The 19,321-nt window shown below is 39.8% G+C and overlaps 1 protein-coding gene across 1 annotated transcript; it reads left to right on the top strand.

Annotated features, from left to right (window-relative positions):
- The first annotated feature begins 225 nt into the window (after positions 1-225).
- On the top strand, positions 226-4,510 carry LOC146692401 (uncharacterized). The gene is made up of 9 exons (XM_085433419.1): positions 226-323; positions 1,064-1,129; positions 1,334-1,399; positions 2,345-2,399; positions 2,965-3,012; positions 3,095-3,309; positions 3,434-3,701; positions 3,846-4,015; positions 4,507-4,510. Exons 1-9 carry the CDS (start codon positions 226-228, stop codon positions 4,508-4,510), a joined length of 990 nt encoding a protein of 329 aa, XP_085289545.1.
- The last annotated feature ends 14,811 nt before the right edge of the window (positions 4,511-19,321 follow it).

Genomic DNA, 19,321 nt, shown 5'->3' with positions numbered 1-19,321 from the left:
CCAATAAGTTGATGTTGAGACACTACAATGTGACAATTTACCCTTTTCCGTTTTTAGGGAAAGTTCTAAATGGCATTGCCAGCTAATTTGGTTTAAATTTGATTACAGATGCCACTCCTGCTACTCGGGTGGTCGTTCCTGTAAACCTAAATGCCACTGAATTCAGGCAGGCACTACGGGACAATATTGCATACATACCTTTGCAGTTCGATCTATGCAAAGTGAATGGACAGCGGCTCATTCTTCCTCTTGAAGAAGAGATGCCCCAAGAAATTAGAGCAAGAAACCTACTGGGTCGCTCCAATCTTTATATCCGTCCAAAGGTATTCAAATGTTCCACTGGGGTGGCTGATATGGCATAATTGTCACTATTACTGTAACTCAGTGGCGCTCCAGTCACCCTAGTATTGTATAAGACATCTTTAACATGTTACTGCTCAGAATAATAAATGCTGTGATTTTCCCCAAAGGATTTGAGACATTCATCTGCAGTGTTGCCAACTTAGCGACTTTGTGGCTATATTTAGCGAGTTTTCAGACCCCCTTAGCGACTTTTTTTCTAAAAAGCGACTTGCGACAAATCTGGCGACTTTTTCTTGTATTACTGGAGACTTATTTATGACGACTTTTTGACGTGAAAACACGTATCGCGCTTACTCTCAACAAGCAGCGGTGCTGCGGTGGGCACCTCACCCGTGCCAAAGCGCTCCCAGGCGGAGGATAGTCCTCCCCCAGCTGCTATCAGGGCATGAGACGTTCACACCTGTGCGTCCAAAAGGCAAATGAATCGTGCATGAGCGAAGCCGCTGCGCTGCTTCATTTTAAGTGTGGCTGTTTTGGTTCTTGTCTTTGACTTGTCCTCTGTTCTTGTTTGTCATTTGTTGTTCCATTTCATTTATATTTAAATACTCTGGTGTTTTAGATTACAGAAGCCAATGAGGACTCAACTGGTGGAGAAGTTGTGCAGTCTGAAATGGCAATGAAAGTGTTTGACAACTGCCTTTGGACTGTAGCACTATAAATGCATTACACCCTCTCATCATCAATATTTACCATATTACAGTGTGCTGCATGACACCGAGACACCAGACCATGGCAGGCACAATGTACAGGAGCCAGAGGTTTTCAGGTAAATGGCACTCTGTTTGTTTATGAGTTGGAATTTTAATCTTAAACTATTGCACAATTTTATTTATTTTTTTGGTAAAACAACTGTTGTACAAACTAATTCTATCATTATTATAACTTGGATCATTTTGTGTAGTCTAGATCAATAAATATCTGCATTGGGGTCTTCTTCCTGCTATGAAATATTTCTGCTATTGCTTTGCAGTGGTCTGCATGAAAACCATACAGTTCATTCTAGTAGGCATGGTCTCCAGGAACCAGAGGTTAACAGGCAAGTGGTAGTTGTTGAACAACATGCCAAAACTTAAGTGTAAACTGGAACTTATAAAGCACACACCATAGGTAAATAGACACTCAATTAGTACAATATACGGGGTGAGACCAGCGAATATTAAAATTTTAAAGGTTGCATGCATTGAACTGATAACATTTATGTGCTCTGAATATAGACCAATGGTTCAATTGCCTCATTCGGTTTCTGTTTTGCTTTTTCATGTTTTTCAGATATGTTGATGTCGTGATATTGGTATTTTTAATTGCTGAAAATGCATCGATAACACTTTAGTCAGCCTGACCATTCAGACACTTGGAACTACAAATCACCCAAACTATTCCCAGTAAATGGGCACTGTAGTGGCAGTTCCTTATGTTTCACAAAAAAAGTAAAAGAAGACACTGCTGCCCTGTGATAATCTTTTGTGCGCAGGGAAAACTGCACTGTCAAAACTTGAAAGTTGCATTGTATAGTTTATTGATCCATTTTGGCAACCAATAACAAGATCCATTTTTGTTGCTTCATGCTGCTTGTCTCTCGAATTAAAAAAAAACAAAAAAAACCCCAAAAAACAAAAGGCCCATCTCAGTGCATGCTGGTCTTATACCAGTCTCTTAAGTTATCAAAAATAGCCCTGAAATTCTTCCTGGCTGACTTGATAAGATAAACAACAAAACAATGAAGTGAGCATTAACCTACAAATAAATAATGATTAACCCAAAAATAGAAGTAAACTAACAACAAACTTTATATTTTAATATTTTGAAATTTGTTAAAATACAAATGGCTCCAACAGATGCAATCAAGGACCACATGGCCATTTTAAGTGGCTGTATCTATACAGTAAAAGAATGTGAAATCAGATTCTTTGATCAGATGAGTCATTCCATTTCAGTATATATACATGATATTAAAAAAATCAAATGCATTTGTTCTGTTTAGGGAAGAGTTTTACATCGACTCTGCAGAGTCAGAAGTATCAGACCTGGATGAGGCTGTCCTGTATGGAAGCCCATTTCCGCCACTAAAAAAAAAAAAAAAAAAGCTAGTATCCATAACTCGAAATTTCGAGTTACTTTTCTCAAAATTTCGAGTTAGCTCTGCCAATCAAAAATATACGTGAATGAGGTCGCTTTCTTGTTACCCGGAAGCATATGGCGCAGGACCGCGCACTCAAAAACGGATCCCAACAAATTAAAGTATGTTTGCTGATAGTAACACCATGTGATTCAGCTAATAACACAGGGATTTCATCATTTGTGAAGCCAGGCTGAAAACACTCAGCAATCTGTGCATTCACGACTGGATGTAATACCGGTAGCTTAGCTGTAGCATTTGTAGCTGAGGGCTTCAGCTTCCGGGTAACATGGAAATGACGTCATTTACGTAGATTACTGATTGGCAGCGCTAACTCGAAATTTCGAGTTGCTTTTCTCAAAATTTTGAGTTAATATGTCGAAATTTCGAGAAAATAACTCGAAATTTCAAGAAAATAACTCGAAATTTCGAGAAAGTAACTCGAAATTTTGAGTTATGGATCCTTTTTTTTTTTTTAGTGGCAGAAACGGGCTTCCATAGTCCTGGCTTCCCCTGAACAAAATGACTCACATGTATGTCTCATGAACAACACTGCCAGAACTGCTGTGTATGTGTTTCATGTAGTCATGACCTTTCTCCCCCCCTTTTCTTCAGGACGAGATGGACCTTGTGACTGTGTTGAAAGATTTCCAGGAAACGCATCTTGACACCAGCAATTATTGTACAATAATAGCCCGACAAAGGAAAATCCTACATAGTGCCTGCATGGCACTTTCTAAGTCATATTTTGCCTGGCATAAATTGCCAAATATTGAATTTGTTGGTGAAATGGCCGATGATTATGGAGGCCCAAGGCGGGAATTTTTTCGGTAACCCATTCCCATCTCTCTCACACAATAATAGAATGCGTGAATGTGTTTTTTGTTGTTGCAAAGATGAAATCACAATTTGACTCATTTTTTTTGTTTGTTTTTTTACTACGTTTTCCTGCAGCTTACTTATGGTCGAAACTCAGAATTCCCTAGGGATTTTTGAGGGGAAGCCTGGCAGTCTGTTGTTCAGCTATAGTCAGCAGTTGCTGTCAAGCAACAAGTTTTATACGGCTGGTAAACTGATTGCTTGGTCGATAGCACACGATGGGCCAGGGCCACGGTGTATCAACAGACACCTGTTCTGTATGATGTGTGGCCAGAAGACATCTCTTGATGACTTCGATGTAGAGGTCTTCATGGATGAAGACATCAAACAGAACATAGAAAAGGTAAAGCTGTGTGCATGCTGAGGTGTAATTAAATTCAATGAAACACAATGCATAGCTTAACTCATCAGTGGAGCGTCTCAAAATGTAAGTACACTTAGTGAATGCTTTAAACGTATGTATTTATGGAGGTGCCTGATTTTCAAGGTTTCCAACTGCAGCACCCCAGAAGACCTGGCAGACTTGAAAAGTCACCTTGGGGACTGGATTGCAGGCTGTGGTATCCCTGACATCTACACTGCCACACTACTAGATGTTAAGAGGATAAGGGGCGAGATTGTATCTCATTTTGCCAAAAGTGGCTACCTACAGATTAGGTCTGTAATTTTTATTATTTTTATGGGTTTTTTTGCCATTTTTTCTGCATAAAGTTTTAAAGTAACTTCAGTTCTTTCCATAAATATAAAATAATTATTACTTTTTAATTTTTTAACCCTTTAAACACCAGTTTGTCCACTGCACCAGCTGGACGACAAACTCAAATCTCGCAATTTTATATAATTGCATTGCTACTGAAATTTCTTGTATTATTAATAGTAGAGTCTGGGGCATATAATTGATTCACATCAACATTGATTATAATGCATTGTTATTTTAGTGCAGAGAGAGCAAAAACAAAAACTCCCTCTCAGCTTGTTCGTGGCCAAAAATGGCCACCCCTTGTTTACATTTACAAAATGCTATAAAATTCATATATATTAAGAAAAATGTCCAGCTTTTTTTACTTGATTTTTTAGATTAGCATCAGGGCTATTCATCAAAATCAAAATTTCATTCAAATTCTGAATTTTAACCCTTTAAATACCAGTTAGAGCACATAATCATAACAACTCATAAATAGAGAAAATCATAAAATCCCTTTTTTTTTTCTAAATAATATATGCCAACCATGATGAAGGTTAGATGCATAGCAATAATTAACAGCACCAATGACATTTATGCAACATTGTTTTTTTCTGCAGTGGCAGAAAAACCAAAAAAATTCCCTCTCAGCTTGTTCGTGGCCAAAAATGGCCACCCCTTGTTTACATTTACAGAATACTATAAAATTATTCTATATTAAAACATTTTTCTACTTAGACCAACTTTATTTTTTAAATGAAAACCAGTCCTAGTCATGAAAACCAAAATATAATTCAAATTCAGAAATTATACCCTTTGAATACCAGTCAAATTATATGTTACTACTATGTTTTTTGGGGGGCAATAAAGTTCACATTTTTTCAGCAGTTGAATGACGAAACCTTTTTTTTTTTTTTTTAAATCATTGCAGGTCAGTGCCAGTAACAAAAATTATTATTATTAATATTAATATTTTGTATTATTCCTGTGAGTAATGACCCCAAAAAAAGAAACTCCCACTTTGTTAGTCATGCCAAAAACGGCCTTTTATTGCTTGTTTGTACAAAATAATGCTCTTTCTGTGTGTGTGTGTGTGTGTGTGTGTGTGTGTGTGTGTGTGTATGTGTGTGTGTGTGTGCACGCGATCTTTGCAGACACTCTTTCCACAGCTGGAGCAAGTGGTTGCCGTTCTTCTTCTGTTTATACACAGTTCGCACCTTTTCCTCATTTTGTTGATGGGCTGTGGGTCATACTCTGATTCTGACTGCTGTATCTCAGCAACAATAGCAGCGGCTGCTTTTGAGCGTGGGGCACAAGGCCATCTTGCAATTTCTGGAGTCACCAGCATATGGCCCAGCTCCTCCAGGAACACCCTTCGTTGGTAGGTTTTGGTGGACTCCCACTCAGGATGCACTGCTTTCCACAGGACAAAGGCATTGTATGCTGAGACGTCCAGAAGATTGTAGAACAGAGCCAGTGGCCAGCGACTGGTTTTCCTCCGACAACTGTAGGTGCCAACAACCTTGTCTAGGTTATCCACTCCACCTTTACACCTATTGTAGTCAAGGATTGCTGCTGGCTTCTTCTTTTCCCCATCACTGACTGCTGGTTCCCTATGCTTTGTGCTCAAAAGAAGCACATTCTTCCCTCGCTTGGGCATGTAGGAGACTGCCATGGTTTGGTGAAGGCAAAGAGAGATGAAAGAATCTTCCTCTGTCGCAGCTGAACAAGCTGGGGAGGGAGCTCTGGTTTGTTTCTCCGGATTGTGCCAAGCAGAGCTAGTTTTCTTCTGAGCAGCTCCTCTGCCAAGCTGAATGAAGTAAAGAAGTTGTCACAAGTGACAGTGTGTCCTTGGAAGCCCCTCTGTCAGTTGTAGCACAACTCTCATTCCCTGATTAACTTCCCGGGAACTTCCAGGTGATTTTCGTGTGTAAATTTCCATCTTCCAGGCATAGGAGGTTGCCACATCACAGGTCACCCAGATTTTAATGCCATATTTTGTAGGCTTGCTGGGCATATACTGTCGAAATCCACATCGACCTTTGAATGCAACCAGCTGCTCATCGACACACACATCAACTCCTGGATTGAACAGCAGGGGGAGACGAGCAACCCACTTTTCCCACAGGACCCGAAATGCAGCAAGCTTATCGCTCCTGAAACGTCCCGGGCGGATGAGCTTGTCATCAAAGCGGACGTTAGCACTGATCTGGGAGTAGCGGTAGAGGGGCATTGTAGCACGAAATATTGCCCGTCCGGTCTTGTCAGCCCACAAACCACGCGTTGTTTCATCTCTTGGGCGGTAGACACCAGCTAGAATCAAAATTCCGATGTAGGCTCTCATCTCCACATCATCCACATCCCTCCAATCCTCACACTTTCGCCTCCCATACAGGTTTGTGTGGGTGCACAGCAGCTGAATGATCTCTTCTGTCACAAACAGGTCAAATGCAGATCTCAGGGTGCTAATGCGGGCAACTGCGTACAGGGTGGGCCCTGGAGTGATACTAGTGGGTACTGGATTGTAGCGCATGGTCTCCTCAGCAGTGGGAAACCACTCAATATTCCCAGAACGAGACATCCACTCAGCCACCGGCGCCCCGGTCTCTGCCGCTTCTCCTACCTTCTCTGCCATTAGCCGCTCTGCCTCGACTGCTGTCTCTGTATCATTCTCACTTGCTGAAGAAGAGGAATCGGGCACTGGATGGTAATCCTCATCACTGGTAGTGATGCTGTCATTCTCTGAGGAGACTGAAGAAGATGCCTCTTCTTCAGATGCAGAGGATTCCTCGTCATCTTCGCTTTCTGAGCGCATCACATAGTCAAGTGCTTGAAGCAGTGAATATGACCGTCTTGCCATCTTGCCAGAGCAAAAATGATCTTGAAGCTGCTGGGTTTATTTATAGCTTTACAAATGACTGCACCTGTATAAACCCCAGGACAGAATTAGAAATGGTCCCAGTTTGTTGTTGTTTATGCTACAGCTACAGCTTTGAACTTTGCAGAGTGTCCTGTGAGTTCTTTCTGGGTTTTTTTTGCAGGCAAAAAACGGTGTTTCCGTCTGTCTTTGAATGCCGCTTTTTACGTCACTCGGATGGTGCGTTCAGGGCGCCATCCGAGTGACGTAAAAAGCTGCGTTTGTCGGAACAGAACGCCTTTTTTTCGGCGTTTAGAATAATTAAAAGGCGTTTTTTACGCCATTTCTTAACCAAACGGGTTAGAAAAGTGGCAATTTTTGGCACTAATGGCTTGCCAAAACAGGGACTAGCAGTAACGTGGATCTGTCGGGCGTGACACCAGGAAAAGAGATCGCCACTTTCAAAATAAAAGCTCATCTAAAAAATACATGCAGGGCTTTAGGACTCGAACTTAAAAAAAATAACTACATAAAAAATAAAAAACACCAGTAATTTTATACGTTTTAAATTGTAAGTTTGAGACTTATAAAATTGTACTGATAATTTCATAATTCAAATTAGACAAGAATCGGGTCTGATCACCAACAAAAACCGCCCTAAAGTAAAGAGACAAAATCAACACAAGGCAGTACAATTGGGAAACACAACAATCATAGTTAGCCAATCAGGCGGGTGGCAACAGATTACATCACAATTTGTAACATAAAAGACCAGCGGTCCCTTTCCTGGTCTTTCTGAAGAAACTTCCAGTCACAGTCATTCAGTCATCTCTTCTACTTTACTCTTAGTGGTATTAAGAACATAAAACGTAAGTATTGATATTGGAGCGGTTTTTTTTAGTGCCTTTGTACTATGTACAACAAATAATGTAGTGAAAGATAAAAGATCTAGCCATTTAAGTTCCTGTGAATATAAAGACCCCTAAAATTTGGCCTGACTTTTCTTTCGGCCTATGAATGTTTTATATATGTGTATCTTCATTTTTCTCTCGAAGAAAAAAAATCACTTTTGATAAATTCACATTTAGTATTGATAGCAATGTATTTGTAGGTGTCATAGTTTGATGAACTTATTGTTTCAGGGATATTTAATTGAAAAAAACCACCTGAATGTATTCATGAAACTGGCATCTGTTTTTTTTATGAAATATTAAGATCTTACAGAATCAGACAAATCTTCCAGATCTATAACAGTTTTATAAACTTTAAGACGTTAAGTTTGGGCTGTTAGTATGAAAAAATTGCTTAAGGCTGGCACTCTGCCCTGGCAACCGCCTCCCAGCTTTGCAAGCCAATTACTTTCCCAGTTACTCTATACAGCAGCTGAGTAACCAATAGGAGTATAGCTAAGTATTTATCGTATTCATAGCCCTGTATTGTCATGAAATTGTACTGTGCCGGAAGACAATTTACATAGCAGACAGGAGGAATAGTTGACAGGAACATATATAAAACAGAAATCTATTCAGCCCCAATGTTTTCACTGCCTGGTGCAAAGGGTAGTGGTCATCTCCCACAGAGCTGTTTCTGGTCAAAATATTGCCATTTTCTGCCCAGTTAAGGAGGGCGGGATTGACCTAAAAGCAGGGACAGTAATTCTATAATTCTATTGGCTCAAATGATTAAAAAGGGGAGCCAATATGAACTAAAGCCACAGAGACCAAGCAGGTGCACTATGTTTGTGTGTGTGCGCGCGTCCGTGCCGTGTGTGGGATGGGCAGGCAGGCAGGCAATCTTTGACTAGGTCTTCAGTAAGATATCTGTAATGTTGCTGTTTTTCCACTTCCTTTTTCAGATAATCTTCCTATGATGATTCCTTGTTTTCTATTGTCCACTGTAACCTATTTTCAAGTATTATTTTAATTAATAATTATTTTATTTATTATCTGAAAAACTTAAGTGGGGAAAAGAAAATTGTGATTTTTTTTTTCTGCGTTCCATCCAAAGTGAATTGGATAGACTTACATGTGCTGTAATATTTGTATGTATTTTATTAAGGCTCATACGCGTTAAATTAATTGTCAGACCAACATTTTGTAAAGATAATTTGTGTTTTCACAGAAATATTGAAATGTTTTCGCGTATGTAAATATCAAGCAGGAACCTCAGAAACACACTTGGGGTTGAGGAAGTTAATGTGTTTGTTTCATATCAAAATGTGAAGAGACAACATAAAAGCAACAGGTGTTACTCTATTCTATCAGAACTGGATCCAGCAGAAATGTATGAACCTGTTAATGTGTTTCTTTTGCTTTTTTTCCCCAGAATGGCCTTAATGAAATTGACCAATAACCGGCCTGAGACGCCGTACTTCAGGCCCCCACCCATTCACATCCGGGTGTTAAAATCTTGTGACCAGCTAAAGGTGATTCAATTCAATTTTATTTGTATAGCATCAAATCACAGACACACAGGAGTAAGATCATAGAAATACATTTCTTTATTTATGTATTTATCAGGTGATCAGCTGGGATATCCAAGATGGAGGGGTCAAACCACTGTTAACCAAAAAAAAAAATACGGTGGCAACAATCACTGACGGAGAGACAGTGGCAAAAATTACTTTGTTTGAAGAATTCTCATCCAAAGTCAAAGAGGGCATGTCTTCCATGATGAGGGGACATGAGCTGAGGGGCCAAGCTCCCCCTTATCTAATCAACATTACGGCGAGGACACAGTTCTTTAAAGCTCCTGCCCTTGCAGTCACAGAGGCCCTCATCACAAAGGCAGAGGAGCTTCTTGATTCACCTTCCCCAGCCAACACCACTGAAGATGAGCCCAACGTTTGGAGGGCTTATTATAGTGGAAGGGGAGGTTCTGCAGGTAAATATTTGTGGTTCCATCAGAATTGATACTGCTTTAGGTTTTCAAAGAAACCATTACTTTTTTGTCTTTAAAAGTAAAAATAATAATTTTTGTTGTTGTTGTCAAACAAACACAAAATTGTGAGAACAAGATCAACCGCTATTATTTTGTAAATGGTTGTAGATTTATCATTAACAACAATAATAAAATAATAGATGTAGTAAGTCAAGAAAGAAGCACCTAGATGTACACACACAGATTTATGCAATCACTATAACTGACATTATATTTTAATTGAATTTTCAGTGTTCTGCAGTGAGGAAGGTTTTCGCAGGCAAACAACAGGTGCCTATACGAACGCTCCAGCTAAAGCAGGTAATGGTGCAACTAAAGTGTAGTATTGAAAATGGTGAAAATAGGCATATTTGAGATTTGTATTAGTTAATGAATAAATCTTTCATTCTGTCATGTTTGTGATTTCAGGATGGGCATACCATGACTGTCTCCTTGTGGAGGGAGGCATCAATTGACAATGTTCATGTGGGAGATCAGATAAAGGTCTCCCATGTCAAAGTAAACCACTCTGCCTATGGTGTACAGCTCCAGACGACCTCCTATACTAAGATTGAGGTATGGAGAATCCATATGTTTGTACCAACATGTAATAGCAATGTCATTTAACAAAATGTTTAGAATTATAGGTGGTCCAAAAGATTGACTCTGTTCATCTGGATGTAGCATTTTCAGGTGGGAGAAACGTTTCGTCACTCATCCACGTGACTTCTTCAGTCTCAGACTGCAGGTTTCTGAGGTCTTTGATCAGGGCCCATGACAATTTGTATATTATTGATCAATGAACTGACCTTCCAGCCTATTGTTCCTTCAGTGGCAAGACAAGGCAAGTTTATTTATATAGCACAATTCAACAACAAGGTGATTCAAAGTGCTTTACAGAGACATTAAAAAACAAAAACAATAAAAGGAGCATGATTTAAAATCGATTAAAAAAAAAAACAAAAAAAAACCAGTAGATAAAATCAGTAGTTAAAATGTACGTTTTGAAATTTAAGCTTAAAGGTGTGGATTTGGTGCTCTGATCTGAGGCTTTCTGGGAGTGTGGAGCATAAAAGCTGAATGCAGCTTCTCCGTGTCTGGTTCTGACTCTGGGAACTGATAAAAAACCGGATCCAGATAACCTGAGGGATCTGGAAGGTCCATACTGGGTCAGGAGGTTACTGATGTATTTTGGTCCTAAACCATTCAGAGCTTTATAGACCAGCATCAGAACTTTAAAATGAAGACATGCACAACCACAAGAGATTTGTTAGGCATTACTTTATTTGCAAATTAGATTTTTTTCAAACATAATAAATGTCTGCTAAGACATTGAGCAGCATCAGTAAAGCACATATTAAATTTTCCAAACACATGACTTACAACAAACCTAACTTCAACTCATTTTAAAAGAGTTTTTTCTTAAATAGAACAAGTTCAAGCTTTTGCAGCTGAAAAAAAAAGGTTTATATGTGTGAAGGAACTAACTTACAGAAGTGTTTCAGGATAAAAGGTGAATCAAATGGACCATTACGGAAACGTAACGCTGTTACAGTCCTGCAGCCTAACTGAAGAATTCAAACTGAGTGGCATGGTTCAGGGTTTTGTTTCTTTCTTTCTTTGGGATAATGACACTAATGATTGTGGGCACAAAAAGCTGAAATGGTTTGAAATCTCATTGTGTACTTTCAGTTCTCTGTTCCCAATCCCCCAGAAGACCTTCGACTCTAAGGTCTTCTGGGGGATTGGGAACTGAAATGATACAAAACAAATGCTCTAAGGCTTAGAGCATTTGTTTTGTATCATTTAAGTTCTAAATTATCAGACATGGTGCCAACTCACAAAGTGCAACAGGAGAATTGTATTATAATTTTTCATGTATCTGCTCAGTGATGCAAAAGAGAGAATGCCTTTCAAGTGGTTGAGCATTATCACAATAAAATGATTCATGGCAGAGTCTGTAACTGCTCAGTTATAGAAATAGACACCTGGTTTTACTGACTTCTCTACCTTAGTACCACAAAGTGCAGTTGCATGAAACAAGTGACTCTGATGCTTTTTTCCCCAGCCACCTGACTGTTATTGTTTTGTGTAATATTTAACTGTCATATAGTAAATCTAATCAGGGACTTTTCTTTTTATGATTGTAAATATTTATTTTATTACAGTTACTATTTTGCATCATTTTGTTGTTTTTTTGTTTTTAATTAGCAGTCGGACGTACCGCCCACGGTACATTGGATGGTTTAGGGGACTAATTGGTTACGTACAAAAACTTATCAAAAAAGAAGCTAAACATGTTATATATATTTGGAAAGCTGAGATTCTCGTGATTCGAACGATGTAAAGCATTTCAAGATAGAATCAACATAGCAGGTACAATTAGTGTTTATGTCAGGCTGCCAACATCGAAAAAAAACAATAACAATAAGGTCTGTACTCACATATAAAGCACCTGTTAGTCCACTGGTTCATAATATTCCAACAAAAACGGTGTAGTTAGACTGCCAAGAGTCCAGGCAATCCAAATCAGTCCAATATTTAGTCTCTGAGACATTTATATGTTGATAAACATCCACTGAATGTAATAGTATTGTTTCAAAGTAGCCGGCGAATAATCCTATTTTCGGTGCTTCCTGAAGCATTAGCAGCTCTTGACATGTAAATATTCCGGGTATTTTGATCTCAAAATGGCCGCTGACCTCTGCACTTTCGATTGACACCTCATTTGAACCAATGGGTGCTTCACACAGGTGTGAACAAGCAGCGATAGCCAAACACAGCTGGTGGTCAGCGGTCTGGCCAGCCCCCCTTTGATGGGCAGTAACTTCTTCCAATTGTGGCAGAGTGTCAAAATGATTGGCGTATCAGATAGCCAATGATCTTTAAAGAAGATTGATATGCAGCTTAAGGGGGAGGACACTTGTTTTTCCCCTTTTATTTGCATGCGCAAAAGGTTTTTGTCACTCGTGCGCTTTTGCGTAAACTTTCATAGCGACGACAGCGTCTGTGTTCATACAGCATTTTGAGAGAACTTGCGACCAAAGGAGCTTTGTAAGTACAAAATGGCAAAGAGGAAAACTTACTTCTCACTGGAAGAAGTCCTCGAACAATGCACTCGGCGTGACAGTGATCAGTCGGAGGAAGATATTTCCGAAGAAGACAGTGATGTTTCCTTTGTTGACTCGGTAGCAGAGGATATTTTTTTGGATGGAGGAGACGCTACTCTCGACATGTAAGTGTTTATTATATCATACAATGATATTACTGTTTGTATGTGTGCCTTTGTGTGTGTGTGCGCCTTTGTGTGTGTGCGCGCCTGCTCCTCTGTGTGTTTGATGCGTTTTTACTAACTCCTGCTGTGTTTATATTGTTTGTTTGTGTGTGTGCATCTTTGTGTTTTGATTGTGTTCTTACTAACTCACGTCGTGTCTTTATATAATGTGTGTATATATATATATATATATATATATATATATATATTGTGTGTGTTTTGAGGTGTTCCTGCTAACTTATATCGTTGTTGTTTTTTTGTATATCACAGACAATCATCAGAATCAGATGAACTATGGGAGCCAGCCAGTAAAAAGACAAGTACAGAGGAACACGATGACAGCATTTCGTCAGAAGAGGAGCCACATCCTTCCACTTTCCAAAGAGTTTCTGGAAGCAGAAGGCCAAGAGGGAGGGGGAGAGGAAGAGGAAGAGGGAGAACTGGCAGCAGTCAAGCTGAGATGCCAGCCAGTACATCTGAAGAGGGATGGAATGATACAGATGCTCCAGACATCACAAAGGGTAAAGGAGAGGTACCCATGCACCAAAAGGCTTTTCGGGAGACACTTATTGAGGAGCTGGCAGCGGCAGCTGGCAGCCTTGCTCCATCGCCCGCACCATCACCCTCTCCAAACAGAGCACATCACAAGCCTGTGCATATCAGTGGACACAGCACCACAGGTCGTCTGAGGTGCAGACACTGCCAGGCAAAGACACCAGTAAAGTGCTCCTCCTGTGATGTGCCTTTGTGCTTTTTGCCAAGTCGAGATTGTTATAAAGACTGGCATGATGCCAATGATCTCTAAAAAATATAATTGTAAAAATACATTTGTGTGAAAAACTATATATATATTTATACACCCACAGATGCATATACATAATGTGTATATATAGTGAGTTTTAATGCCATAATACTTTTTTTTCCCTTTACATTTGTTTCGAAATTGAAAAAAAAACACTGTATAATGTTTATGCTCCTGTAATTTTGTAAAGTATTGACAATAAATCTGGATGTAAGAATAGCTCTGAGTGTAACCTTTAATTAGAGACCAAAATTAGGACTGTACATAAAAGCATTCAAGAATTACAGCCTTTTATGTGTTGATTGTTACAAAGGGCCATTTGGAGTCTCCAAGTGGCCTTTTTTGGGTAGCGCCTATACATAGACCTAAATAAACTTGCATAGAACACTCATTTTCTAAGATATTGTTATCAAATTTGAATTGTGGCTTGGTAAGGCTTCATGCTTTGATCCTGTTGTGTTTTCCAGCTAATACCTCACAAGGTAGGCATCTGCATGCATTCCTTACAAAAAAAAACTTGGGCGGATTTTTTTTTCTCTCTTTTTTAGTGTGTTCAAAGTTCTATTACTCAATAGCAGTATGACATAAAGTGATTCTGACACCTCAGGAACAAACTACAGATTGTCTCCTTTCAAAAGAGACCAAAACCATGCATATACTCCAAATGGTTCAAGAGCAGCATGCAATTTATTTTGGATATGCCTTTTTCACAAATTTTAGGCAAAATTTGTAGGACTGCTAAGGGGTTAAAGCTTTTACAAAGCTTCATCTTTCATGAGGTGACGTATCTGATGATGAGTTTTTTGGTGTTCTGATAATCTTAGTTTCTAAACGTGCCAAATGTAGTGTTTGTAATTCAATAAACTTTCATGGGAGAAAAAAAAAAAAGAAGTGTTTCAGGAAACCATAATAAAAAGTATAAAATACTGAAATGCCTATTATGGATATATTTGATATCAAGAAGAAGAAAGATGTGTCGGTCGCGAACGAAATGGCTCTTAGAGGCGGATCTTTGACGTGAACGACGCGAGCCGGCTTCTTATCGCGAGCTGTGTTTTTTTTTTTTTCTTCCTTCTCTCACCCTGCTCTCTCGCACTTTTTTTCCGCTTCACTCCGCACGCGAGCCTTGTGCTTTGTGCTGGGCAGAGGGGGAAGGGGCGGTAGTTACTAGTGATGTGCGATACCACTGATTTCCTTTCCGATCCGATACCAAGTAATATTCAGGGTGGTATCGACGATACTGATCCGATACCGATACTTTGTACAAAACGGATTTTATTTATTGTATCTCAAATTATAGCGTCATAATGATTACAGGACATCAGAATACCTTCTTCTTATCACTTAATAATGCAGAGTTCATCATATAGAAATAAAAAAACTAAAGTTGTGTGCTATTTGAACCCCTTGCCTGCCTGGAGGACTAAAGGACTCCGTGAGAGACTCTCACCCTAGCAGCACCTGTCCCTCTCCTCCTCTTCAGTTCGCCTCAACATACGCTCGTCATATTTTGTGATATGATTTACTCTGAGGTGTTTGACAAGGTTAGTGATGTTGCCACAACCATACATGCCAACCCTCCCGATTTTTCCGGGAGAATCCCACCTTTCTCCAGATTTTCCACCCGGACAACAAAGTTGAAAAACCATATCGCAGAATTCATAGCGCGGCCCAGCCAATTCCAGTTTCCAACAATGACGGCAGCGACTTAGTTTTAATATTACTCTTATTTCTCTTTCTGGGTCGCAAAAAAACTTTTAACATATTTTCAGGTGAGAATGTAGCTGTGTAAACTTCAAATATCTGAGCCGACCGACACATCGTCTTCAAACCCCCGCGGTCTTTCACCACTCGGGTTAAACATGATGTACAAGTCACTTTGATAACTTAAAAATGTTCTTGTTTGGCTTTTTCAGTGTTTTATTTGTTCGTGAGTAAATCGGTTTGGCTGAGATTAAAGTTATTAGATTAGATTAAATTAAATTAAACTTTATTATTCCCTCGGGAGGGTTCCTCCGGGGTTTTCACACAGCTGAATAAACGTCAAACAGAAAATGATTAAACAGAAGAGTTTACGTCAGTGTCCGGTTATATTTTAGACAGCAAGGAGCAGACGGCAGAGTTTCACTCCACCGAGGGAGCTCGTGACGTACTACCCGGCTTTCTTTAGACCGCGAAGGCCGGTCCTCAGGTGGAAGCAGCCTCTGAATTTGGACACCCCCGCTGTTTCCGGGCCGGCCAATAATAACGGTGACATTTAACGTATTTTATCCGATAAATAAACCCTGTAAAATATTTTTATCCGCCCAAACAGCCCTTTTGAATGTCTCCCTAATTCTGAGGTCTCAAGGTTGGCAAGTATGGCCACAACACCTCACTTTTTTTGCCACATTTATTGCAAACCACGGCTCAGCTGTTTGTGGAGGTAAAATACATCCGCACAAATACGCTCAGCCATTGTTGTGAGTGCGCACGCCAAGGGGCTGCGAGACATTTATACAGCCGTATTTCGCACATGACTATGAAAGGCGGAAGAGGAAGTAGTTCCTTTGAATGTAGGCAATCCGAATGTTATAGTTTCTTTCCACTGTGTTCCTGTTAATGATAAACTACAAATTTACTCTAAATTACTAAAATATCGATATTTTAATGTGAGAATCGATTCTAGAACATAAATGATTGGTATCGGAGGAATCGATATTTCAGGATCGATCCGCACATCACTAGTAGTTACACTCGCAGTAGCACAGGAACAGAGCGGGAGGGAAAGAGGAAGAGAGCCAGGGACAACAACGTCACATTAGGGCTACGTCCACACGTACCCGGGTATTTTTGAAAACGCAGATTTTTCTATGCGTTTGCACCTATCGTCCACACGTAAACGCCGGTTTTGGTGACTGAAAACGGATATTTTTAAAAACTCCGGCCAGAGTGGATATTTTCTAAAACTCAGTTTTTGCATTTACGTGTGGACGAGAAAAACGGAGAAAATGCAGCGTCAAAGATGTGCGCCTTTTTTGACGTCACACTGTGCTCCACGTTATTGTTTTGGTGAAATGAATTTCTACAATACTGTTACTGTTAATTGTAATCTCTGCAGTGTATATAAATGCTTACATATACACACATAGTTACTGTCCCTCCACACATACGACTCTGCTTCTATGCCCCAGCTTTGTTTACTTTTTCCCACCGAGGCTTCTAGACTTCTGATTGGCCAACATTTCTACACGGTTAGGAATATATCGCCACCTGCTGCTTTGGCATGTTCCTAACAGCGTTTTCCTTCATTTCTGCGTTTACGTGTGGACGGGACTATTTTTTAAAACGAAAACGGAAAATCTTTGTTTTCAAAAATACCCCGTGTACGTGTGGACGTAGCCTACAAAGGTATAGAAATCACCCACAACTATTTTCAGTTAAGGATGATAAAGGATTCAGAAAGTTTATTTATGCCTATATGACAGAGAATATGCATCTTCTTTTTGTTTTCATATTTTAATTTATATTTAATTGTGTTGTGGTTTGCAGCGTTTTGTGTTGTTTCATTTAAATTTGTTTAAAAGGAAAAAGCTGAAAATTTAAGTAGTTAAAAGTTGAACTTTGAATAGTTGGTTTTTCTATTATATGATTTATTTATTACATTTTATGTGGAGTGAATAACTAAAAGCATATTTACGGTGGCCCCTAGAGACAAAGCACGTACATACTTCAAAACACGTACAAACTCCAAAACACGTACAAACTCCAAACACGTAAAACTGAGAAGCACGTAAAAACTCCAAAACATGTACAAACTCAGAAGCACATACAAAATACAACAGAAGTGCTCCAGAATGTTAGGCCCAGTGTTGAGCTTTTGTTACCTAGAGGCTACACAAGCCAGCAAGTACCAACGACCAAGCCGGGTAGTATGTCACAAGCTCCCTTGGTGGAGTGAAACTCTGCCGTCTGCTCCTTGCTATGTAAAATATAACCGGGCGCTGGCGTAAACTCTCGACCGTCTCACACTTTGTTTAATTAGTTTTCTGTTTGATGTTTATTCAGCTGTGTGAAAACCCCGGAGGAACCTTCCTGAGGGATTAATAAAGTTAAATTTAATTTAATTTAATCAAGTGACTTATATATCATGTTTAACCCGAGTAGCGAAAGACCGCGGGGGTTTGAAGACGTGTGTCGGTCGGCTCAGATATTTGAAGTTTACACAGCTACATTCTCACCTGAAAATATGTTAAAAGTTTTTTTGCGACCCAGAAAGAGAAATAAGATTAATATTAAAACTAAGTAGCTGCCGCCATTGTTGGAAACTGGAATTGGCTGGGCCGTGCTATGAATTCTGCGATATGCTTTTTCAATTTTGTTGGTCCAGGTGGAAAATCGGGAGAAATTCGGGAGAATGGTGGCTCCATGAGATTTTCAGGAGGGGCACTGAAATTAGGGATTCTCCCGGAAAAATCGGGAGGGTTGGCATGTATGGTTGTGGCAACACCACTAACCTTGTCAAACACCTCAGAGTAAATCATATCACAGAATATGAGGAGTGTATGTTGAGGCAAACTGAAGAGGAGCAGGGCTCTAGAGTGCGACCAATTTGGTCGCAAATGCGACCAAATTTTTCAGTGGTGCGACTAAAAATAAATATTTGGTCGCACAGGTGCGACCAACTGTTCCGGTAACAAAAAAAAAATCTCTGTAACTCTCCGTGTGGTCAACAACAGACACACATTATGCCCCTATCGTGGACTAAACCAATCAGAGATAGTCAGGGGCGGGACCTCTCTGATTGGCCGTGGTCCAGTTGAAAGTGCAGGTGGAAGAGAGAGGTGAGTAGCTTGAATAAAGCGATATCAATTCATTAACGGATTCCACACAAAGACCTAAACACGGAGCGGACCCAACACATCAGAATCAGCTTCGTCTTTCTCGGCTTTCTCACCCGACGGCCTGAACACGGACACGCTGTCGGAGCTTAGCGATTCTTCGGGTCCGCGCTGTGTTTACGTCTTTTTGCGCTGATTCTGAGCTGCAGGTTTTGCCTCTCTCCAACCAAAATTCACCGAGCCTGCAGCAAAAGAAGCAGCAAACTGCGCTTCACATTTGATCAATGTCGTCATGAATTCCCTCTGACTTTTGCTGTTTTGCTTCCACCACGATAAAAAAATCACACTTCCTGCACAGCTCTCTCTCTCTCTCTCTGTACTTCAGGAACAGTTTCCCGTCTCAAATCTGTTTTCTGCATTATTCATTCGCTTATTACCCACCAGTCTAGCGTTGTTTACAGCGCTTTTTCTTTTTTCACTTAAATGACCTCGGACAAGAAAGCCTAATTTCTGCTGTTCAATACTGAAGAAATTTAAATTTCTTAAAATTATGCAAAATTGCAGAATATTTTTAAGGTTATCTGCTATAAAAAGCCAGACCAGGAAAAT

The sequence above is a fragment of the Copadichromis virginalis genome, linkage group LG15 (genome assembly GCF_057382275.1).
Source record: "Copadichromis virginalis isolate Kocher_CV1m ecotype Utaka linkage group LG15, C_Virginalis_male_GT1.1, whole genome shotgun sequence".
Lineage (NCBI taxonomy): Eukaryota > Metazoa > Chordata > Actinopteri > Cichliformes > Cichlidae > Copadichromis > Copadichromis virginalis.
Note: the sequence above shows the minus strand (reverse complement) of the source record. Positions and strands in the feature narration are given on the sequence as shown.

Bases quoted from the DNA above. Each gene is read 5' to 3' on its own strand.
- LOC146692401 (XM_085433419.1), top strand. From the start codon at position 226: ATGGACAGCGGCTCATTCTTCCTCTTGAAGAAGAGATGCCCCAAGAAA. The intron at 1,130-1,333 runs GTAAATGGCACT...ATTGCTTTGCAG, and splicing joins CAGGAGCCAGAGGTTTTCAG to TGGTCTGCATGAAAACCATA. The intron at 3,013-3,094 runs GTATGTCTCATG...CCTTTTCTTCAG, and splicing joins CTGAACAAAATGACTCACAT to GACGAGATGGACCTTGTGAC.